This window comes from Tetrao urogallus (genome assembly GCF_951394365.1).
Source record: "Tetrao urogallus genome assembly, chromosome: 2".
Lineage (NCBI taxonomy): Eukaryota > Metazoa > Chordata > Aves > Galliformes > Phasianidae > Tetrao > Tetrao urogallus.
Genome location: NC_136814.1, coordinates 100749783 through 100774452, shown reverse-complemented (window position 1 = coordinate 100774452; position 24670 = coordinate 100749783). Strand labels below are relative to the sequence as shown.

The window sequence follows — 24670 nt, the reverse complement described above, 5'->3', positions numbered from 1 at the left end:
ACAACGATTCAGTGATTAACAAGAAAATGGTGTAATTATTTTGTGAACGTGTAATTTTTTGTGAGAGAGTCTGTCCTATCTTTTTTTTTTTTTTTTTCTGTTTATTACAGATTATGGCTTGTTTTCTACTGAGAAGTTTTAGAGAAAGTTAAAGAGAGACTGGCTGGTCCAAAATATAGTTTTATGGATTTAATGGTGATGTACATTGATCCTGTGTCTTCAGCACTCTGAAAGACTTGGAAAAGTATGGGATATTTATTGTCTCCTAGCACTCTAGACAACACTGATACTAGATTGACTGACTAGAAGTGCAGCTGAGTTACTGCCACCTCAGCTGCTTGCTGAAGAGACATCAGGGCTGGATTTAGGGCAGCCCGGTTGGTCTGGTTTAGAAAGAAATATCAGGCTACTCCATATGGATAAAAATTCCCCTGTGGGAACTGATCCTGGTGTGCTCTGAAAGGTCTGACCCTCTCCACCCATTTCATCTCTGTGTATCCCTGGCACAGTAGTGAGTGCAAGAGTAATAGACAGCCAGAACAGCCCAAGGCCCAGCATTATCTCCTTCGGGTGGGATAGGGCTGTTGGCTTCAGAGATCAGGCTGAGGTCAGGCTTTTTATGAGGGAGATGTGAAGATGAGGTGAAGACAAGATCCTCCAAATCTCAGATGGGGCTCAGAGTGCTGCCAGAACTCCACGGTGTGTTAAATATAACATAAGGTAAGTGTGGCCTCTCAGCTGGGGAATATATTTGGAGCCTTTGGTTCAAATTTTCTGATTGTAAAGAAAGTAAAGGAGCCTTGTCACAGGTGCCAGTGTTACGAGTTTGAAGTGGATTCAGAATCCATGTGTAACTACTTGTAAGTGTCCTAGCTCTCTGAGCTGTCCTTCTCATAATGAAGCCTGTGGGAATGGTGTTTGCTCAGCAACTTTGAAGAATTAAATCACTTTTGATGCATGTCTGAATTTCAGTTCTTTGCTCCAAGGACTGAAGCATGAATTTTTCTGCCAAGCCACGGATTAGATAAGTGAGAAAATGGCTGTTCTGCCATCATTGCACCCATGAAAGTGCATGAAATATTAGTATGTAGGACCAGGTCCCATCTGTATTACACTGATGACAAGTATTCTGTTCCTCACATTTCTTCATCCCTCTCCTTTACAGATAGGGGAAAAAAAAATGCAGAAACATTCTATGAGCTGTGATAATACAGATTGTGATAATACAAGAGGTTAAAGCCTAATGCTAGAAATGAAAGCAACATAAGTAAGGAGAACAGAGCCAAGTGCAATCAGGAAAGGATTTCTACCTGTGAACCTGTGAAACAGTCCCTGTAGAGTAGAGACATTTATAAAGAGATAAATAAATAGAAACACTATAGAACATAGTGACAGGAAGTCTTGTCCTAGCTACCAAATGAATTTACATGATGCATTAAGTATCTACCTTGCACAAGCAATTAGCAGTATTAATGTGGTACTACTGAGAACGGTGCTAGAGAGCATTCTCTGATGCTGTAGGATTGAGTGATTAACTCCTTGGTTATCTTACACAATTGTATGCACATCATCCACTTCTCTCTAGATCCCACTTAACTCTTTTACTGTTATTTAGAGCAATGTGTAGAATTCAGTTTCTGGATATTGTGGACCAATTCTCAAACCTGCTGACAGCCAGTGGATTTAAGTGCCCTTTTTTGCAGTTTGCCTTTGGAGACTAGCCAGTGGCTTTTCAGACTACACTGCCACATAACAAAACAGACAGTGATGTTTGGGGCAGAAATGCTGAAACCCCTATCAGATGTGTCCAAAGTGAAGAATCTGTGCCTGTGCAACTGATTCGGGTTAGCAGGGAGCCCTGGGACGTTCCTTCTTTCCTCAGGGCTCTAATCAGTGATGATTGAAACAATTCCTGTGCTCGCTTTGGAAATCCACAGTTCTGTGTGTCTGTGTGTCCGTGTGTCTGGTCTAGCAGCCCCCAGGTGTTGGCATGCAGTTCTGTTGGGCATCCTTCTTACTGACAGATGCAAAGTGCATTGGCTGGCCTGGGCGTTCCCTGTAGCAGAGTGAGGATGTGTGTTTGCATCTATGTGTGTACGTAAACATCTATGTATACATGTTTATACACACACGTAATGCGCGTGTGTAGGTTGGCAACATAAAGAATGCAATCAGTTTGGTCAGTTTGGTTTACACATTGATACTGTTGGAGAAAACATTTGTTCTTTGCAATGCATGGGATTGGGAATTGAGCACGGAATCAGTCTGTAAAAATTCAGCTGTTGTAGTGGAGGATAGAAAAAATCTTGCATTAACCAAAGATGACAAGCAGCTATTACAGCCCGGGAACTGAAGTACCTATCAGAGGCAGTTGTTTACAGTGCATTATTCGTATACTTTGTATGAGCAATTAATTTAGCAATACTTGTACTTGTGTGTTCCTTTTATACAAACGCTAATCTGTTATAAATCCTACTGACTGCATTAAGACCTAAACTGAGATGAGACCTGGTCAGCGGTGACCAGATCAACTGCAGGATGATGCCTTACAATTTTCTTAAATGGATTTTCTCTAAGGTGATTGAAACCATAGTGATCCAATTGCGTCCTTCCTCCTTGAAGCTGTTACTGTAAGGCAAAGAAAATTTGCTACTCTGTTCATTGCAAAAAAAAAAAAAAGCATGGATCTGATTGTCACAGCTGTGTTTCCTAAGAGCAGTAGATCTCACACGATGGGAATCCAGTGGTGTTTGCCATGGCCCGAGGCAAAGAGTGTCAGAAGTGCTTGTGGTCCAAATGCTCCAACTTGCCATGAAAACCCGGTGTAATCTGCCTGTCTTAGACTATTTTAGAATTACTGGGAATCCTATCACAAATGCATTGACCGTATGCAGTAGCATCTGATCTGTGTCATTCACACTTTTGTGCTTTGTCACCACGTGAGTAAACCTGCTAGCTGCAGTGACTTGGACTCATGCTCGTGTTTTGCAAATCGATACCTTTTATGATAAGTACACAAATCCAGTAACTAAAATAAAGACATTTGTTGTAAAATGGAATTCAAGTCTTTAATAACTTTATCACCCTCACCTTTAATAACTTTACCACCTATTTATCACCCTCATTACATTTACAAAAATACAATTTAGAAAAATGCTTGCCTAAGCCCAAATTTCACCTGCCATTTAGATATCTAAACTCACAAGAAGTCTGTGGTAGAAACTTGACACACTGAAGCATTTTTATCCAGAGCCACTCCAAAACAATCAGCGTTTCCTCTTGCTCCCTCCATTCAATGTTTGCTGCTCTGAGCTATAGTGCCTGCAGGCCAGGAAGGGCTGTCCCTCTGGGAGGGTGAGTGCTTTCCCACTGTTTATGGTGTAGAATTTGGAGCTGGACTCCAAGCTCAACATCAGTTTCTTGCTACACAGGAGACGCTGCATACATGAGCCGCAGCGATCATCTCTTTTCTGCAGTTAAGTCATGCATGTGTTGGTTTTACAGACCATGTGTTTGTATGTGCACCCACTCCCCTAACCCCCAAGCCTGTACTTGGTCTAGCTAATGGCCAGACACACGTTGCTCCATGTCACAGCTCACACTCCCAACCTCAGTACGTTGCTGAGGTTCATTGCTTACAGGTAAATGTTCTCTTTTCTGGCACCTCTACAAAATAAAAATCTTGAGAGCATTTAGAAGTGACCAGGAGCCATATACAAACAGATTTCTGAAACAGCTGAGAGGGTTTATTGCAAGCAAAAGATTGTATCAGAAATACAACCCAGCTGCCAGGAGCAATCATTGCTCGGTAGCATCACACAGAAGTTATGAAACAATACACATGCTCAGATGGCATAGGCAGGGGGACATCTAATTGGAGACTGTTTTCAAGTGCTTATGCTGATAGTAAATGGGCTCGGTTTTTCCATTCCACGTATTGCAGGAACATGCAGTTGTGTTGTGGTTTCTTAGCAGTTTGCACTAGCTAATGAAACGCAGAGTGTTGTCTAAGGCATCTGACTCATCCTGCAGTGCAGCGTTTGCCAGTCCAATAATGGAGATTTTTGGCCATCCCATTTGAAGCAACTGACATTGGAAGAGGCAGCAGGGGAGTGCCCCTCATTTCCCTTGCTGATGAGTACTTGATCAAGTTCACTTTAACACAATCTGTCCCCAGCTCTAAAATACCGTGTTTCATTTATTAGGTGAAATGACAGAATGGTGGAGTTTGGAGGAGACCTTAAAGCCCACCCAGTTCCACCCCCCTACCATGGGCTGCTTGCTGCCCACCAGCTCAGGCTGCCCAGGGCCTTATCCAACCTGGCCTTGGGCACCTCCAGGGATGGGGTACCCATAGCTCTCTGGACAGCTGTTCCAGTGCCTCACCACCCTCTGAGTAAATCCTTCTGTATGAAGACCAGGTGGCTTGGAATTGGGAAAAACATTGACAGAATATGGTTTGAAGTGTTAAGATCATCTGCTCTCATCATAGAGGTGTACTGGAAATAATTACATGAGGGTGCAATAAGCAGACTCCTTCCAGGGAGACCTCATTGTGGCCTTCCAGCACTTGAAGGGAGCATATGAACAGAAAAGGGAACGGCTGTTTAAGAGGATGGATAATGATAGAACAAGAGGGAATAAACTAAGACAGGGGAGGTTTAGGTTGGATATTAGGAGAAAATTTTTCACAGAAGGTGGTGAGGCATTGGAACAGGTTGCCCAAGGAGGCTGTGGATGCCCCATCCCTGGAGGCATTCAAGGCCAGGCTGGATGTGGCTCTGGGCAGCCTGGGCTGCTGGTTGGTAACCCTGCACGCAGCAGGGAGGTTGAAACTGGATGAGCGTTGTGGTCCTTTTCAACCCAGGCCATTCTATGATTCTGTGATTCCACGACTCGTGCCTGGTGTGTCACCCCGTGCACCCCTGGAGCACCTCTCTCTCCAGCTGAGCCATCTGTCTGTGAAGGGAAAGCCTGGGAAATACCACCACTGTAGTAATTAACTCCAAAGTCCTTCAGACAAACCTCCATCATCAGTTCTCCACATATTTCCTTCTGGTTTTGGGAAGAGGTTTTGGCTGAAACCTATACCTGGTGCCATGAAGACTTCTTCCACACTTCCAAGTGTGTCTTACTCCAAATCTACATCTACTGTGTGATTTGTACTGGGATTAGTCTTAACCCTATCACATTCATTCACTGTTGATGGCAATGTCCATTGCAGGAGCCATGCTAACGAAGCTCAGCCTGAAACTTCTGCCATTGCACCTAGAAGGTCCTTGTGAATGAAAGTGGATGAGAAAAAAGGCACACAGTTATTCATAGCCCCTCCCTCAATGTGCTTCACACAGAGACAACCCGATCTTACAGATGCCTTGTGTCCTGGATATCCCATAACTTTTGAAGTTCACTTAAGTATGCAGAAGGTTTTCATATCCCATCGAGCTTTATTAAGCTTTTAAATATAAATTATATATATATATATATATATATTTGAAAGATTGACTGAAAGAAACAGGAGAGTGAGAGAAAAACAAAACATATATTTCATTAGAAGCTGTATAATAAAAATACTAATTTAGTAACATCTAATCTCTAGAGCAGTAGGACATGTATCATGCATACCAGGGATATCTAAGTGGAATTAAAATATTCTTCTACTGCATTTTCCCCGAACTTTTTCATTCCCCGAGTTTTTAAATGCAACATTTCATCCTCGTTTCCTAGAGGGATGTTTTCACCAGGTGTGAGTAGACTGGGTACATCCCTTCCCTTAGGAAGGCCATCGCCTTGGACTCCCTCTGCACCTGTCGGGGCAGAGACCTGGGCTCAAGTCAAACCCATCCAAAGGGTTTTGTATGGTCACAAGCACAGTGTGAGCAGGGCAGGTTCTTCCAGTTGTCATATTTACCCCTTCAACTTAGTGTTCCTTAGCTCCTACATTTTTGTGTTCAGGTTAATGGAGAGCACTCTGCTTGGTTGGCTGGAGCTGGGTTGCTCCTGGTCAAGGCAGGAGAAGTATTTTCAAACACACAGGGAAGAAAAGGGATGCACCTCTTCTGATGAGAAACGCATTGCAAACACTCAGTGTGCTCCCATTTTTTTTCCCTTTCTAAAATACCTGAGCTTGCCAAGGAAAGTGCTGTAAAATGAACGGCTTTTTCACTGTTTGCCTTAGTAACTTCAATAGCCCAGGAAGCCGATGCGACTTAGGAAAGGTACTCTGAAATGAGCCATCTGGTTTTGGCGCACAGGCACAACTCTTCGAAAGAAAAACTATTGCCGAGGTCTATTTATCAATAAAATATTTAATAAACTTATCTGTACAAAATATTAAAAAGGTTATTGAAGAGTATACAAGAATACTTATTTAACAAATATATACTGCTATATAATATATTCAAGAAAATATAGATTGCTGTTTACAGTTCATTTACAATCCAATATGTACAATCCATTTAAACTTTAGAATACATACAAACAATGCATTTACACCATCACTTACAGAGCTATCTTCTCAGAGATATTTCACACTCAGACCTGACAAAGCTGAACAAATACATGGAAAGGTTAGAGGCACACACAGGGATACAAGTATTGCTTCAAAAAAATTAACTACTACAGATACGGCTATTGGAAACTTGAGTCCTTTTTCATTTACTGATATTTTCCTTTCTAACCAAAGAAAATAAGACATAAATAAAACCATGACTGACCAGCAGAGAGGCTCATTTTGTCATAAAAAGAGCTCCAGATAGTCTTCACTTCAGAAAAAGAACGGGCAAGGGTAGGATACGTGCTAGTTTAGCAGACTGGATAAACAAGGACTGACATTGCCCCAGGCTGCATCTAAGCTGGGGAGCACCACAAATAGAGCAGCTCTTCCATGCACAGAAAGGCCTTTGGAGTCAGGCTCCCAAACCACAGGGCCAAGAGCTTGATTTACAAAGGTACGGCACTTCAGATGCTCAGATCTTTCTTTTATGCACTATTTAATCCTACAGGTTAACCTACTCACAGCACACGGGGTGAATTAAGCCTGCATGATCACCTTTCCCTGCCCAAAGAAGGTGCCCCACTCTCAGTTGATCACAGCCAACTGGACCACGTCTCTTCAGCACCTCCTCAATGACCAGAGCCTGGTGCCATCTCTTCTCCTGCCCCATGGAAGTTCTCTAACACCTCACAGCTCCCAGCCCAGCCAGTGTGAGTTCTCAGCCCTCAGCTGGGGCTCTTGGTCTTTTCCTCCTGCTCCCCTCCTCTCTCTTCTCAGGGATGTGGTTATTGGGCAATATTGATGGTAGGTGAACAGTTGGACTAGTTGATCTTAAAGATCTTTTCCAACCATAATGATTCTTCAAGGTAGGGCTGTGGGAGCAGAAAAGTTTCTGTGTGGAACAGCACTATGGAGAACACAGCCATCTCTCCCCATAGCCAAGATCAAAGCCAATTCCACAGCACCCAGAGTGGCCAGGCCCTAACCAGCTCCATATTTCCATTATTGCTCTGCTAATGAAGACATCAGTGGAGGTTCATAACACAGCAAAGCAGTGAGAAGACCCAAATGCTTCCATCTGCTATTGGGAAAACACTTGAATGTGTGAGCAGGACCTCTACTCTCTCCACCATGAGCCCAGCCAGACCCACAGCCTGGTGGCTCCATGTCTGCAACTCATGCTGGTAGGCCTCAGCCTTCAGAAACAGGCTGCCCAGAGAAGCTATGAATGCTCTCTGGAGGTGTTCAAGATCAGGTTGGATGGGGCCCTGGGCGGCCTGATCTGGTGGGGCACAATCAGCCCACATCAGTGTAACTGGATGGGCTTTAAGCTGTCCCTCAACCTAAGCCATTCTACAATACGATATGATTCCTCTCCTCACTTGTTCTCCATTTCCCAGCCACCACAAATCCCAGTGCTCCTTATTTGAGTCAGAATGAACCCTCAAGGCCATCTAGTCCAACTCTCCCACGATGAACAGAGACACCTACAGCTTGATCAGGTGCTCAGAGCCCTGTCCAGCCTGACCTTGAGTGTCTCCAGGGATGGGGCATCCACCACCTCTCTGGGCAACCTCAGCCAGAAGCTGAACACGAGTACATCACCCTGCCCATGCCTTCCCCCAGGCTCCTTACAGCACAGCAAATTCAGGACTGCTCTAATAGTGGTGCCAGCAGAAGGGAGAGCAGCAGCACAACCTAAATATCCTGAGGCTGTAAAACATCCTCAGAGATGAAGGATGGGCTCTTTTTGGTCCTCCTCCACCAGCAGGAGTTCCAGATTTTGATAATTTATTGAACATCCAGGACAACTGCTGATACAGCATGAATACCAGGGAGTGCTGTGCATTCTCATGTATGCAGCAAGGCACTAAAGGAACATGGAGCTTCAGAGGCTGACTGCAGCTGGTTTTGTCATGGAAAAGATAAACTAGCTTATGGCTGGTACAACATAGTAGATGCACCAACGTGGTTCAGCAGAGACCCACTGAGGACAGGAGGGCCAGAGAGCTCCCCGTGCCTGCGGTTCTGGGGGAGCTGGCAGGGTGACCACCACTAAACACACACTTCAGGGTCTGTAGGAGAGAGCCCTGAGGCTGCCAGCAGCAGAAGTGGCTGCTTGCTTTGCAAAGGGAGTGTGACCAATAAATCACTGCTGGCCTTTCCCTGCTCTCCCCAGCAGCGAGAGCCACACGAGCAAGATGTGAGCTAAAATCCATATGGTGCGAACGCACGCAGCAGCGGCTGCCGCTCAGCTCTGAGCAGAAGGCAGCTTGGGGTTGCCAGACTTTTCCTCACGGGTGTGCCAAGCATCAGCAAACAGCCCAGGAGGACATCGCCGCTCCATCTGCCCCTGCTTTGGGACCCCAGTGGGTTGTGGTCTCCAGGATGCAGTGAAGCGGTGCTGGAAGCACAGGCTCCGGTGTTACACACAGATTCCGTGCACCAGCCTTGGCCTGACCACGCACCTTGAGTCCCAGCTCAGTGCTGTCAAAGCCTTTTTGGATCTCAGCAGCTTTTCCCTGTCCCTAAGTCATTGCTGCCCCACACAGGAGGGGAGGGAGCACCAAGCGCAGGTACACGGCCCTTTCCAGATGCTTGCTATTTCTAGCTTTGCTGTAATTACATCCTGCAGATAAAAATGGTGCTGAAGGTCAGACAAATCCTCCAGGAGAACATACTCTGCATGGAAACTGTTTCGGTTTTCTTTTTTTTTTTTTTTTTTTTCCCCTCTCTTTTTTTCCTGGAAAGGCTGTATAAATACAGCAGATTGGGAACCTGCAATTATCCATTCAAATCGTTCCGAGTCCACTGAATCTACCTTTGTCTGCTTTCAGCCTCTCGTCTCCTATTTATACTGCTCAGAAATCAGCTCAAGCAAGAGGAGATGGATCAGGAATACCTCTTCACAGGGTGGTTTCAATGCCTTTATAGGGTCCTGGCAGTGATACCCCAGAGAGCATCCCCTGGCAGGAGCCAACCTCACCTATCATAGAGTCATAGAAAGGCATAGGTTGGAGGGGGACTTCAGATCATTTATTTCCAACTTCCTGCCATGGGCAGGACTGCCACCCACAGCAGGCTGCCCAAAGAAGAGCTCTCTGCCAAAAAACAGAGGTGCCCAATGGGGAGAGTGGCAATTAATTCCCAAATGGGCAAATCCACAGACAGCACTGCCGCCAGCAGCAGCCTCTGGTGCTCTCCCCAGACCTCCCCATTTTCCCTTACTGCAGTTGATCCAGGCTGCAAACCTGCAGTGACCGAGCCAGAATTTTGCTCTCTGGGGCACGAATGTGGACATGGTTCTGTGTCCTGCAAGAAGGGGCCCGGGGCCACTTGTGGGGCTGTCAGGAACTGTATGTGTATATAAATACTGAACTGCCCACAAACCTCTACAGCAAATATTTGGAGGAAAGGAGTAAAAAAAAAAAAAAGGAAAACATGTTTCAGCAGTGAGGAAAGCTACCTGGAGACCATCACTGATTGAAGAGCCAGGTATGTGGAAGCTTGATGGGCTTGGGAACACTGCAGGGCCAGCATCCCCCCACTCTGATTGATGCTTGTGCTAAGGGTGTGGGACAAGAGCTGTTAGGGATGTTGGATGAGGTTTGCTGGAGTCCGGGGGATGAGGACGGAGAGACACTGGGATTGTCCCACAGGGTACCTCTCTGCAGTGATACACAGGATGGGAGCCCTGCTGATGTCTTATTGTCTCAGCGGGGGCTGCTTGGGTGAGAGCTGGGTGCTCTCTTCTGCCCAAGGAAGTGGTCTGGGGCTAGGAGGCTGCCTGCCCTTTGTTCAGACATCTCTGAGAATGAGGAGCTTTATAGAAAAAAAATAAACATTTTCCAGCAGGAATTGATCTCCCCAAAAGCAAACTTCCATAGCTGAGTACTGATATTTATAAGGCAACAACTTGGACACCAACAAAAACCAAATCATCAAACCCAAAGCTATCCCATCCCTGACCTAAGCAGAGCCACAAGCTGCAGCTCAGTAAAGAAAGCCACCTGGCAGCATCCCACAATTGATACCAGGCTTCTTGGGGTTCAAGGCACAATTTAAGCCCACTTCCTATCAATTTGCAGCCCTCTCAGCTCTGCTCTTTGCAAGTTAAATGTCTCTGCCCAGAGGATGCGGGCTCCCTTAGGGCAGGCAGGGAGGAACGGAGCTGCTGCCAAAGGGAGGTGGATTGGAGCCCGGCCTTTTTATAGCAATTACTTGGAAAAATAAGAACCCAAGTAAAGCAGCTCATCCCTGGGGAGCTCAGGACTCTGCTTCTCCCCAGATGCTCTGAAGAGGTGTCCTTACATGCAGAAAGAAAAGCTCCCACCGCCCCAACCCAAGGGCGATGCAGAAAGCCCCAAAACTTTGAGAAAGGAACAGAGAGGGTTTCCACATCCCTTCGGGGCAGCCCATGGGGACAGGGGGCTCTTGGAAAGGCACACACCAAAATGTGTACGTATATATATATTATATATATATATTTATATATAAAATGGGGCATGGTGGGGTGGGGAAGAGCCGCAGAAATTGCTACCTGCAGCCGCACGTCTCCACCACCATGTCCTCGTACTGTTTGTACACCACGTTGTTCCCGGAGTCTATGTAGAGGATGCTGATGGGGCTGAGCTTGGAGGGCACGCAGCAGCTGGGGGGGGTGGATTCCGGATCCATGGAGTTCATCAGGGTCTGGATGATGGCGTGGTTGGTGGGCTCCAGGTGGGAGCGCAGGGGGAAGTCGCAGACCCCCTCGCAGTGATACGCCTCGTAATCCAACGGGGCGATGATCCAGTCGTCCCAGCCCAGCTCCTTGAAGTTGACGTGTAGGGGCTTCCTGCTGCAGCGCGTCTTCGCTTTCTTCCCATGGCCTTTGCCTCCGGAGCGGGCAGCGATGGTGGTCCTCCTCTTCCTCCGTTTGGGGTACGCCTCCCGGCTGGGATCAGGAGGCTCCAGCAAGGGAGGGCCACCCAGCACCTTCATCCTCTCCCGGATCTCCTTGAAGAGGTTCTCCTTCCTCTGAGTGCGGGAGAAGGCCACAAGCAGCGCTCGCTCGAGGGGCTGCGGATGGGGTTTGCCGAATCCCAGCTGCCGAGGGGGCAGGAGGCGGCCCGAGCGATCCGACACCACCCTCAGCACGAAGCACAGCAGTTTGCCCTTTGGGGGCCTCTCCCTGCGGTCTCGAAGCGCTTCCCAGACGTCAAACACCTCCCATCTGGAGCCTGCATCCAGAACATCGGCTGCTCTGGAGTCCAGCAGCCTGGGCTCTTCGCCGGCCCGACCAGAGCAGGTGGAGAGGAGCAGGTGGTGGAAGGTGCCTTCGGGGGTCAGGGCCAGGCTGCGGTTTGCAGGGAGGGAGCGTAGGACTCGCAGCTCTGCGCCCGTCACCTCCTCTGCCTCGGGCAGGCTGGAGATGTCAAAGAGGTAGCGCTGCTCGGGGGCGGACGGGGAGGCATCTGGGAGGGAGAAAAGAAAAAGAAATGCAAAAAGAACAAGAAAAAAATACAAAAAGAACACAGAAAAAAAAAAAAAGAAAAAAGGAGGAGGAAAAAGGGGGGAAAAAGAGGAAAGAAGAAGAAGAAAAAGAAAAAAATTAGAAGAAATAGAAAAAAGAAAAGGAGAAAAAAAAAAAAAAAAGGCACAATATCAAACCCAGCCAGGATAAGCCGAGCGCTCGTAACGGAGGTGCGCGGGACAAGCAGTGAATGGTAGCAATGGGCGAAGGGCTGAGCAGCCCGGCGGGAGGGAAACAGCCCCTCTGTCCCGGCGGTGTCACCGCGTTCAGAGGTGGAAAAAGAACAGGGAGGGAAGGAGGGGTCGGAGGGATGGCTCCGAGCGAGTGCCCTCCCGCTCCCCGCGTCCCCCCAGCAAAGAACAGGGGAAATCCCACTGTCCCCTGCAGGCACTGGGCGCTGCCTCGGGGTGTCTGACACGGGCGCATTCCAGAAGCTGAATTTGTCCCTATTTTTTTTCATAGAAACAGCAAATACCCGGAGTTGGAAGGGACTCATAAAGATCATAGAGTCCAACGGGGTGCACGCACAGCCCAAATGCAGACTTGTGCCGTTTCTGGCACCGTTGATATACCAGATGTTAATTTAAAAAGAAATAGATAAATAAAAAGAAGAGCTGGAGGGGGTGAGAGAAAGGGAGATGAATGAGGTCTGGGGTTTCTTCTTTTCTCCTCTCTAATAAGAAACCGGACCGCTGCACGCTGCCATGCCCGAGCCCCGCACTCTCCCCGACTCGCAGCCGCGCTGCGGCTGGGAAACAGCTTTCTCCCCGTCCTTTCTTATAATAATAATTATTATTATTTTCTTTTAAAGCAAATCTGCAGTTCCAGAGGGGCCGGATAACGGGATCCCTTCGCAGAGCTCGCCCCGCAGCATCTCCCCCCGCCCCGGCCCGGCTGCTCCCCCGCTGAACCTCAGTGCCGCCGCCGGGCAGAGTACAGAGGCTGCGGGAATCCGGGCACAGAGGGAGCCGGGAGCTGCCGTTCCCTTCGGCTTCCCATTGTACTCCATCTGGGGAGGGCAAGAGGGTCTGATTTAATTATTTTTTTCACCCCGCGAAAACTTCTGTCGGGACGACACAGTGCGTGTAAGCGCACATGGGGAAAAAAAAAAAAAATAGATCGATGTGTGTCCGCTCAACTCAAAATCATCGGATCCGCGGGTACGAATGGGGCAAAGAAACACAGCCCCAACGCGGGGAACCGCAGCCGCAGTGCCGTCCCCGATCCCGGCGGTGGGCGCATCCCTATGGGCAACGCCACGGGTGGGAGAGGATCGGAGCTCTGCCTCGCGCTTGCTTCCACCCAGCCCTTCTCATACCCGCACCCTACAGCCACGCACTGCCCCGCGGGGCTCACGCGTAGCCCCATCCCCACGCAGCTCCATCCCCACGCACTGTCCCGTCCCGCTCACGGCTCCATTCAAGCGCGCCGCCCCGTCCCAACCGACGCTCATCTCCATCTCCATCTCCATCTCCATCTCCATCTCCATCTCCACCTCCATCTCCATCTCCATCTCCACCTCCATCTCCATCTCCATCTCCACCTCCATCTCCATCTCCATCCCCGTCCCGCGCACATCCCCGACGTGCGCTCCCCCTCTCGCCGCTCGGCCCCGCACTCACCGCCCCGCAGCCGCTCCACGAAGCCGGTGACGGTGCCGACGGGGCGGGCGGCAGCGCCTCGTCGGGCGGCCAGGCGCTGGTAGAGGGTCACCATGTAGCGGTGCGGCACCACCGTGCCGTTGCGGAGCGCCCCGTCCCTCCGCGGCGGGGAGGAGAAGGGGGAGGCGGCGGTGGCGGCGGAGGAGGAGGAGGAGGAGGAGGCGGAGGAGGAGGAAGGCGCGGCTGCCGGGGGTCGCTGGGGAGCGGCGGCGGCCTGCGGCCCGCGGCGGAGGCGGCAGGCGCCCAGCAGGCAGAGGCAGAGGGCGGCGGCGGCGGCGCGGAGGCGCATGGCGGCGGCGCGGCGCTCGACGCTGTGCTGCTGCCGCCGCCGCTCCCCGCCCGCTTTTGAACATCGTCTTCGCCCGCCGCCGCCGCCGCCGCCGTCGTCGCCGCCGCCGCCGGCCGCCTCCCGCCGCCGCCCGCGGCGCCCCCTGCCGGCCGCCCGCCCCCCGCCCCGCCCTCGGCCGCAGGTGAGAGCCGGGGGGGCCCCCGCGCCCCGGTCCGCCCCCCGCGCGCGTCCCGTGGCCGCGCTCAGTGCTCCCGACGCGGCGTGCCGCGGGTCGGAGCGCGGCCCTCCGACGGCTCCCCGAGCTGCGGGGTCGCTCTCGTCGGGCCTTATTTTGGGCGGGGAGCGCCTCCGGCCTTTGCTTATTTCCTTTGGAGCGCTGCCCTCGCTCCCCGGCTCCGTTTCACGCCCCGCACCTCTATCTCGCGGCACACGTTCCGGGTAGGGATCCCCGGCCCGCGGTACGCAAGGTGCTCCCCCCTCCGCTTGGGGCGATGGGGCGGCCCCGAGGAGCGGACTCCGAGCGGTAATTCCGCCCGGCGGTGGAACAAAGCCCCGGGCGGGTGCGGGGTGATGTTTCCCCCCCGCACCAAGGAGGGTTTCCTTGGTAAAATTCAGATGTTTCCTCGGGCCTCGATTAAAATAACAACTTGGGTATTTACCGGGATGTTATTTCAAGTCTCTTAAGTCCCTGCTTATGTCTGTTGCGATTTCTCCGCAAATACAAAAACAAGTGCCGCGATGATTTATTGGAAGGAATGTAAACGTTTGGCCAAAACAAACACGGCTTTTTTTTTTTTTTCCTCTTCCCTTCCTCCCTACCCCCCCCCCCCCCCCCCACCCCACCCCCAAAGAAAAAGCCAAACTCTTCTCACAAGCATTTATCACTGCAGCCTCTCACGTTTCTTCCTGCTGTCATCCTACAGGTGCTCTGTCAGCCTGTGGGTTCCTAATGCCAACCAACATCACCATCCCACAGAGGTTGAACGCTCAGAGCAGCCATTCCCCAACAGGGAAAGGCAGAAGAGACCCATGCTGTCCCAGTCCCACCTCCACCAGTGGCACCATAGAATCACAGAGTAGCTTGGGTTGGAAGGGAACTTAAAGATCACCCAGCCCTCTGCTGTGGGCTGATAGCCCCCCTCCTGACTGGGCTGCCCAGAGCCCCATCCCACCCAGCATTGAATGCCGTCAGGAATGGGGCACCCACAGCCACTCTGGGCAGCTGTGTCAGTGCCTCCCCTCTCTTTGAGTAAAGAATTGCCCGATGGGCTGTGCCCCAGGTGGAGCTCCCAGCTTCTCATGCGCTCTCTTCCCAATAGGAAAGGAATGAAAGGGCCAGGGGAAGGATGTAATGAGCTTCAGAAGTCCATCTTTGAACGTTTGGGCTCAGTGCAATGGTGTTGGAGCCTCCTTCCTGGATTCCTCCAGAGCAGACAATTTCACAGAGAATAGTGAAAGGTGAAAGATGGTGTCAATGGAGGCACACATTCATTCAAGGTCAGGCTGGATGGGGCTCTGAGCAACCTGATGGAGCAGGTGTCCCTGTCCACTGCAGGAGTTGGACTACATGGTCTTTAGAGGTCCCTTCCCACTCTAAGAGGTCCCTTCCAATGATTCCACACTCCAGGCTCCTCCAAATTCAGGGCGCTCAGATCTGCCATCGCATTTTTTCAGTCTATCTGCTAAAAATTAACACGATACGGACACAACAGAGCACCCGAGTTTTCTTTTTCTCCAGTTTTCCAGCCCCAGAGCAGCACCACACAGTGCCACATTCACTGGGGCACACATACCCACATCAGCACATGGCCCCACGGGCACGTGTGCACACAGCAAATCCTGCCTGGCTGTGCAATCCCATAGCCCACCCTCTCCACTGCCCAGCATCCATGGAGGTGCCGGAGTTTCCCATCTGTTCTCCATTGCAGCTTTATCCAAGCCCTTTTGGGTTTTCTTGAATTTCCATCGGCCCAGCCCAGCTGCAGAAGCTGCCTGAACCACCCCAACTCCTGCCCTGCTCAGAGCACACACTCCCAGCTCTCCCAGTGCAAACTCTTCTGTGCATAACTTCACTCTGGCAAAGGGCCACCTTCTACCAGCCCCCTTCCAAAACCAAATTAGCACGCGGCTGCAGCAGCAGAAATTGGAGAGGAAAGGCTGTAGTTTTATTTTACAACTCAATTAGCAAGTTTATACAGAAAAAACACCCATATAACCACGGGAGATTTTATGTCCATTTGACTTCACCAGCGAGGAGGCTTGTTCCTCTCAAGGGCACTCCCCATTGCCCACGGTGGCCCACCACCAGCATGGTGAGACCCATTCCCTGCTCTCTCTTCCTACTCCTACAAATCCTCCTGGTAACTCCAGCATGAACTGACAAACTGTCCAGGGGGGTGGTGGAGGCATTGTCTCTGCAGGTGGAGATGTGGCACTGAGGGACATGATCACTGGCTATGGTGGGGATGGGTGGATAGTTGGACTCGATGATCTTAGTGGTGTTTTCCAACCTTAAGGATTCTATGATTCTATACTGAATGAACCAGAAGTCTAGAACCTAAGGTGAAGCTAAAGGGCCACATCTGTTTCTGTGTTTCCCCAAGAACCTGTCTCCAGTAAGGCATGCCAATGCTTGTGTACCAGGGATCACCACAGCCTCTCCACAGCACAGTTCTAGATGGGTTTTTGGAAGGAAGGGTACCTTTACACGTGGAGCAAAACCCCAGATGTTTCTACGGAGGGCTGAGTCCCAGGTAGGGTGGGCTCTCCCCTGCCATCCTCTTTTTCACCTGTGGGCAAGGTGCCAGCCTGGGACTCATCCAGCACAAAGGGCCCCCCTAGAGGTGCTCCTGACCATAGGGAAGAAGGAGTTATGTGACATAATCAGAACAGAGCACCCCACCAGGTCCCAAAGGAGGAAAATGAGGCAGAAAAGAGTTCCTCAAAGAATGACCATGAACCCAGTGCCATAGCCATGTTCCCTGAGTGCTCTGTCTCCATAGCTGTTCACCTTCATCAGCACTGCTTGATGGAACAAAATTGAACTGTAGTGACAACTTCCCCCAGGCCTCAAAGCTGGGGTGTTTGTGGCTGTTTCCATCAGCCAAGTCAGCGGGGCTCCACCAAATTTTCAAGTCTTGAGCAAGTTTGCAGTGGTCACGATGTGTAATGCTTGTGGTTATTCGGAAGAATATGTTCTCATGTGGTGACCACACAAGAAGTCTCTTGGGGCTTCACTTAGCAAACTTCTTCTATTGAGATGGCTACAAGTGACAGCAGGGCCAGCTCAGCAAGTAACCAAGAACAGCATCATTTTCTTTCCAAATCTTATCATAGAATCACTCAGGTTGGAAGAGACGTCTAGGATCATCTTGTCCAACCATCAACCCATCACCACCATGCCCACTAACCATGTTCCCAGCAAGTCTTTCCAAAACTTACCAAAACTGAAGCCAAGCTGATTTTTTTCTGATTGTCTGTACAGGGATAGCCAGGGAAGGTAAGACAAATTAAGGTACAAAGTCAATGCATGCAACGTCAGATGGATCCAAAGTCCTGTAGGATGTTTTGCTTCGGGCCCAGAGAGCACACACTGCTCTGAGTTGAATGTCCACCACTTTTTATTTGACCACTATGCTCTAGCTAAGGGCCAGGAGATTTAGAGAAATACTTTGCCAAGAGTTCAGCCATCTCTGGAAAAATAAAGCCCTTTGGAAGGCTTTGGATGTTGTGGATGCCCCATCCCTGGAGGTGTTCAAGGCCAGGCTGGATGTGGCTCTGGGCAGTGGTTGGCGATTCTGCACATAGCAGGGGGGGGTTCAAACTAGATGATCAATGTGGTCCTTTTCAACCCAGGCCGTTCTATGATTCTTATCTTTTGGAAGGGGAGCGAGACCTCCAAAGGTGGTTCCTACAGCACTAACCAAGGAATCCAGCTGAGAGATATTTTCCCTTTCGGTTACCTTCCCATACCTTGGTATTGTTTATTCCTTGTCAAACATGAGTTTTGCTCTCATATTCAATTCAACGCTCCTATTTTCAGCTATAGATCAGCCCAGTGGAGCTACATCAGCTGAAGTCCGTAAGGTCAACCCAATAATTCTCTATATGACAGGGATCTGGCAAAGCAAGTCTGTCCCCTGTAAGTAGGGGATATTCTCTCCTTGTTGGAAATATCCCTTCGGGCAGGAATCAACAGGTGGATCCATCCCTTCTAAGCACAGCTAACAGCATGAGGTGTGAGGTATAAACAGGTGGGAGCTCTGGTCCCATACCAGTCATGCTGGGGACACTGATGAGATGTGGGGGGCAGCGGGGGCAAACAGGGGGCACACATACATGCCACTCCCTGCTTCATCTGCTGCTGGGTTGCTGCAAGGGACCGAGCACCATCACCAAGCCGGGAGCAGCGGGAAGGGTCCGGCTTGCAGCAGAGCTGACTGCCGGGACAGGAGCACCATCTCCTGGTGAAGGGATTCATAGCAAAAAACCTCTGTGTTGGGTGGTTTGTGGGGCGCAGGTGGAGCGTGGAAGGCAGCAGCAGGTTGCGGCTGTATCAGGTGAAGCTCCATCTTGGTTTGCGTTGCCTCAATTCTGTCTCAAAAAGCCCTCAAGTTAACAAATACACGACAATAATTATAATATCACATCTCTCTCAAGGCTCTGAAGGTAACTTGACACAGTTTTACCAAATCTAAATCAGAACAAGATTTTGCCTGAGAGTCTCTGTCCGGGTAGATATGCAGTCCCTGCCCATGTGGTGCTCCCACTAAAGCAGAAGGCAGACCCCTGAACAGGGACAGCTGTGTGTGCAAAGCCAAAGATGCACATTGCAGGGTGGGATGTAAAATGCCCTGTTAGCAAAGACCTCTCTCTCCTAATACAGTACAGTGGCACATGGTCATGTGTACATATCTACAGCTTGCAGCCTGCAGAATGATCCTAGCTGCCTATTTAAGCACCTCAACAGAGCACGTTCCCATAGAAGACAACCATCAGAATAAAGTACACAAGATGCGTATTCCTGATATAGCCAGAAGAAATCCTTGAGCACCACACCACTGCTATGAGTCACATCAGCAATGTATTGGGAGTTCTGTCATTCTTGCATTAATCCCATACATTAATCAGTAAATGAAAAATATGGCATTTGTGGCTCCCTGCGCTGCAACCAGAGTGGAAGTACAGCAGGAAATGATTTGATGTGACTGTATGAGATGAAATGATGGCCTGGAGGGCAGATAGCAGTTTACTAACCAGCACTTTGCTTTTGAAATAAGGAGGTGATAAATTCTGCCTATGTCCATTCTGTGGTGCCTCACCCTATGGCACAAACTAAGCCTGGGCTGGCAGTTTTAATGAGAGCCAAAGGCACAAAGAGACTTAAGGGCCTTCCTAGGCTTTGAAGATTTAGTGATGTGGAAATTGCAAGTGAATCATACTCTGCATCTTCTCAACAGTTCATCTCCTGTACAGTGAACTGTAATGTGTGCATAAGACAGGCTGTAAATGTAAAGGCTGTTAAACCATCCAGTGAGCTCTCCAGGTGGACATGGTTGTGGAAGGAGAACGAGCCATCTGGGCTACATCTATACAAGCAAATTAAATGTAGGACCATTCTTTGGTACCAAGGTGGTTGATATGGACAAGCCTATGTGCTCATGCCTGAGCTCCCTTAGCCTCCAGAGCTGCTGACCAGAGTGCTGGATAGGAACGGTCCCTGGCTTGTCTTAAAAACTGAATTGTCCAGGAACTGCTCAGCACAGTTCTAGGCTGAAAATCATATAACCATAGAATCACCAAAGTTGGAAAAGACCTCCAAGATCATTCAGTCCAACCATCCACATATCATCAGTATTTCCCACTAAACCATGTCCCTCAGTACAACATCTAAATGTTCCTTGAACGCCTCCAGGGACGGTGACTCCACCACCTCCCTGGGCAGCCTGTGCCAGCTCCTGACCATCCTCACAGGGAAGTATTTCCTAATGTTCAACCTGAATCTCCACTGGCACAGCTTGAGGCCATGAAAACACATCAGGAATCCTTTTAATAAAGTCACAGCACTGACAGAGTGCCAGTCCTTGCTCCCAGGCACTGTTTGATTTACTCATGCTAATGGTGCTCTGGAGATGCTAGAGACCAAGGCAGGTTAGCTGATGGGTTTCTGTGTTGAAAACCTAGATCATTCCTGCCTATGCAGTCTTGCAGTCATTCTTTCAAAGCCTTATTCTAGCAAGACTGGTGTGATTTTTAGGTATCTGATCACTAAAGGCATTTCTTTTGATGAAAGAGGTCCAGACAGGGTCTTCATAAAGGGAATCGTTTCCACACAGATGCTGAACAACAAGAGTAAGCACCAAAACCAAGCAGACTTTGGGCTCCTGTTTAAATCCAATCAAATAAATGAACATGGACATAAATATGATTCTGTGATTCTATGATAAATACCTCCAGAGCTTACCTGGTGGGAGTGATGAAAACCAAGGTAAACAACAGCTTAGGTTAAGCATGGTGAAGAAGTACATGAAAAAATTGGCGAGATATTTGGGAGTCTAGCTGTAAATGTGCTGTTGCTGACTGATCTTCACCTTCACCTTTGGGGAAATACTCTTTTCATTGCACATTGAAAAAGGGAGGAAGGGAGAAAGGAAGGAAAGGAAGGGAGGGAGGGAGGGAGGGAGGGAGGGAGGGAGGAAAGAAGGAAGGAAGGAAGGAAGGAAGGAAGGAAGGAAGGAAGGAAGGAAGGAAGGAAGGAAGGAAGGAAGGAAGGAAGGAAGGAAGGAAGGAAGGAAGGAAGGAAGGAAGGAAGGAAGGAAGGAAGGAAGGAAGGAAGGAAGGAAGGAAGGAAGGAAGGAAGGAAGGAAGGAAGGAAGGAAGGAAGGAAGGAAGGAAGGAAGGAAGGAAGTCTGTAGTTTCTACTGCCATTTTTGAATAATATAGAATTATATACACATATATTTTGTATTGCATGGTTTCTTTTATTTTACTTTATTTTTAAACTGAGGCAAACCAGAAAACCTCATCTTTTCTTTCCAGCTGTCTACCATGAATTTTATCCATGATTTACATTGGTCTCCCAAACTTCAGAGACAGGGAATTTTAATTCTAGGACCGCAACAGGGCAAGAGCCAGGTTATCTTTCATCAGGGATTACCTATGGTTTTTATTGGATTATTCCTGACATGGGATCATCATATTACAGGTTAACTGTTTAGAGGAGGGAAAAACATGAGGTATAATGAAGAACAGCAATATAACTCTCCTCCCTTCTTCCCAGAATAAATTGATCCTCAGTTTAGGAGGTGTGTAGATTAGAAGGCTGCTTTGACAGGCTATCAACAGCCTTACCACATCATATAACAACAATGAAATTTAAATCTAGCATTTCTGTTACCTTTGAAACTCACACAGCATTCTGGACTTAATATAAAATCTCCTAGTGGTTTGCATCTGGGTTCTGTAATTGTCATCTTAAAACAAATAGTGGTAGAAACAATAAAGTGACTGATCATCTCACTGGAATCCTATTACTCCAGTGCAGTAATTAAATGATATTGTATTTCTCTCAATATGATGTAGGCTGAAAAAGTTTCATTTCAGCTTTTAAAATGTGTTTTCATAGCCAATTTATTTTGTATGGAAGCACGTTCCCTTGTCCTTGCTTCCCCCCAGCCCCTCCATTTTACTTACTATACCCTATGCAGGGCTTTGATTTCTCCACATCCATGGATTACAAGCAGAGCATTTTGCCAGGGATCCAAAAGTTGGCGGATAATTCCCCTGAGACCTATAAACTCACTGCTGCAGGTCTGTTAGCTTGGGGGAGATGAAAAGAAAACCTGAGAGCTGCCAAGAATCACACCCAGCCAGGGCTGTGCTCCCGGCCAGAAGATAGACGGGACTCTGAGACAGCTTCCAGAGCTGGGTCCCAAAGGGTGAGACGCAGTACGGGGCTGCAGTTAGCACGAGCAACCTGTCATGGTTTATTGGTTAGATTTGAGTGCTCTCTAGTGGACAGAAGAATTAATCCAGAAACGAACAGCTCACCTTCCCTGAGCATTCATCTGGCTGTCTGTGGCATGGAGTCTGCAATACCCACAGGCTTATGCTGAATGTCTGGGCAGGGTCTTCTTGACTTTACTTCTTCCATGGGACATTCTTCCCATTGTGAAGGAAGCACATGCAGGAGCTTCTCCAGCTTGTGCAGCAAGAAAGAAGGGCAGATAGGTATGAAGACAGGAGAGTAGGAACAATTTTTGGTTCTTACGAGGGATTTAGTGAAAAGTTTGGGAAAATGATTATACCAACTCATTTACCAGCCACCACCATATTACTGAACCATATGTTAAAAAGGTATCCCAAAGTCATGAGATCTGTAAGGGTACTGTAATGTAATTGTCATTGCCTATACTAGGTATCACAGTTCTGAGGTCTGAAAATAACTCACCACATTTTCATTTTATTTTTGTGAAATAATAAAGTATTTTTGATGCTGATGGTGAAACTGGAATAGCCACTTCACCGATGAAGCTGCTACATGATCTACTGAGCATCTCTCCTTAAATTCTGTGTTTAAAATCTGCCTTTTCCATTACATTTGTACTGTGGAGAGCTCTTAATGTAGATTTTCAGGATGAGACCATATTTCAGCATGAGCTCCTCTTATATGGACACTTCTGAATGCTCATACATCTTCAACACAAATGAAGTTCCTTTATCCATCTACTGAGCTTAATTACTTCTCTCCTGTTCATTTTTCTCCACTTTCTAGAGGTTGTTGACTGAAATCATACTGGCCTCCTTTTCTTTGAATACTTTCTTCAGTTTGGAGCTGTCACAGAAACATAGAATCATTAAGGTTGGAAAAGACCTCTAAGTTCATCTAGTCCAACTGTTCACCTACCACCAACACTGCCCACTGAACCATGTCCCTAAGCACTCCACCTACCCTTTCCTTAAACATCTCCTGGGTTGGCAACTTCCCTGCTTCCCTGGACTCCCTGTTCCAGCCTCTTCACTCTTTCTGAGATGAAATTTTTCCTAATATCCAACCTGTCATATGAATGGATAAAAATAAATCAACCAACCAACCAAACCAGTCAATATTGAAGAGTTAAAAGGCAGAAAGAAAGACTAGTAGTCCAGAAGAAGGTAGTGCTTAAGGCTGAGAGAGTTTTTTCCTCTCTCCTTTGCTCACTCATAGATGAAGATAAGACATGCTTTCCCAGCATGTCTCCAGCTGATGATCAAGGGCGTGAAGGAATCCCACTGCTACTGTGACTGATGGGTTGAGTGCTTGGTCTGAGCAACACTCACCCATGGCAACATTTCTGCCAGGGGGGAAAAAAAAAAAAAAAAAAAAAAAAAAAAAAAAAAAAAGATTAAAAAAGTCAGTTCAATGGCTGAAATTTTCTATGTAGCACCCAAAGTAGCATGGAAATGTTGCTTTTTTGTAAGAGGCCATAGGCACAAAGTGGAACACAGATGGGTTATGGGCTCTCTTGCCCTGGGTGCCCCTACTTGAGAAGGAGTTGTGCCAGATGGACCCAGGGGTCCCTGCCAACCTCCACCATTCTGTGATTCTGTGAAATCGTACTCCAAACTTTCAGAGATAAGTTCTTTGCTTCTGATAAAGGCAAGATAATTGTTCATCTCCAGCAAACAGCTCTATGTACATCATACAGCTTGCTTCTGTCAGATTTGAGGTTGTTTGTTTGTTTGTTTGTTTATGATTCTACAATTCTGTGATGCTTTTGATGGCATAGGATGTGCAGCCCATCACATCCCTGACTCCTTCAGCTGCCCATGTCTGGAACAAAACCACTAATCTTCCCCTGGGTGCTGCTTCTCCCTCTGGGTACCAAAAGAGGTTTGATTTCCATTTCTCTTTCAGTAAGACACAAAGCTGAGAGGAGTGGCTGACACACCTGAAGGCTGTGCTGCCAGTCAGCGAGACCTGGACAGGCTGCAGACTTGAGCTGAGAGGAACCTGATGAGGGTCAGTAACAGCAAGTGTAGGGCAATGCACGTCAGGAGGAATAACCACAAGCATCAGTACAGGTTGGGGGCTGAGCTGCTAGAGATGAGCTCTGTGATAAAGGACCCGGGTGTCATGGTTGGCTGTGAGCCAGCAGTGTGCAACTGTGGCCAAGAAAGAAAATGGTATCCTGGGGTGCATTAAGGGGAGCGTGGCCAGCAAATGGAGGGAGGAGATCCTCCCCCTCCTCTGCCCTGCTGAGGTAACATCTGGAGTGCTGCGTTCAGTTTTGGGCTCCTTAGTTCAAGAAGGATGGGGATCTCCTAGAGAGAGTCCATCAGACGGCCACAAAGATGATTTAGGGCCTGGAGCATCTCCTGTCCGAGGAAGGGCTGAAACCCCCGCGGTGACACAGCTTAGGACCGCAAACCGGAGAGAAATTACTCCAGTTTCACTGCCAGCTACTCTGCGTGCCGGTGTAGTCGTGGCCGAGTGGTTAAGGCGATGGACTAGAAATCCATTGGGGTCTCCCCGCGCAGGTTCGAATCCTGCCGACTACGTGGCAACGCGTTCTTTTCTCCCGACGCTTCCCAGCGCCCCTTTTGCACCGCAGCCGACACACATCCGGCCGGACCGCAGCCAGAGGGAGGCGGAACCCCGTGACGGCCGCTCAGCTGCCTTCAGCGGCCTCTGCTCCCGGGGCGGGCCGGAAGGAGCCCGATCCCCCGCC

General features: G+C 48.8%; 1 protein-coding gene across 1 annotated transcript; it reads right to left on the bottom strand.

Moving 5' to 3' along the window:
• Positions 1–11032: 11032 nt before the first annotated feature.
• Positions 11033–13961, bottom strand: GDF7 (growth differentiation factor 7; the record flags this gene model as incomplete). Its single annotated transcript, XM_079550832.1, has 2 exons — positions 11033–11952; positions 13634–13961. 2 exons carry the CDS (start codon positions 13959–13961, stop codon positions 11033–11035), a joined length of 1248 nt encoding a protein of 415 aa, XP_079406958.1.
• Between the last annotated feature and the right edge of the window lie 10709 nt (positions 13962–24670).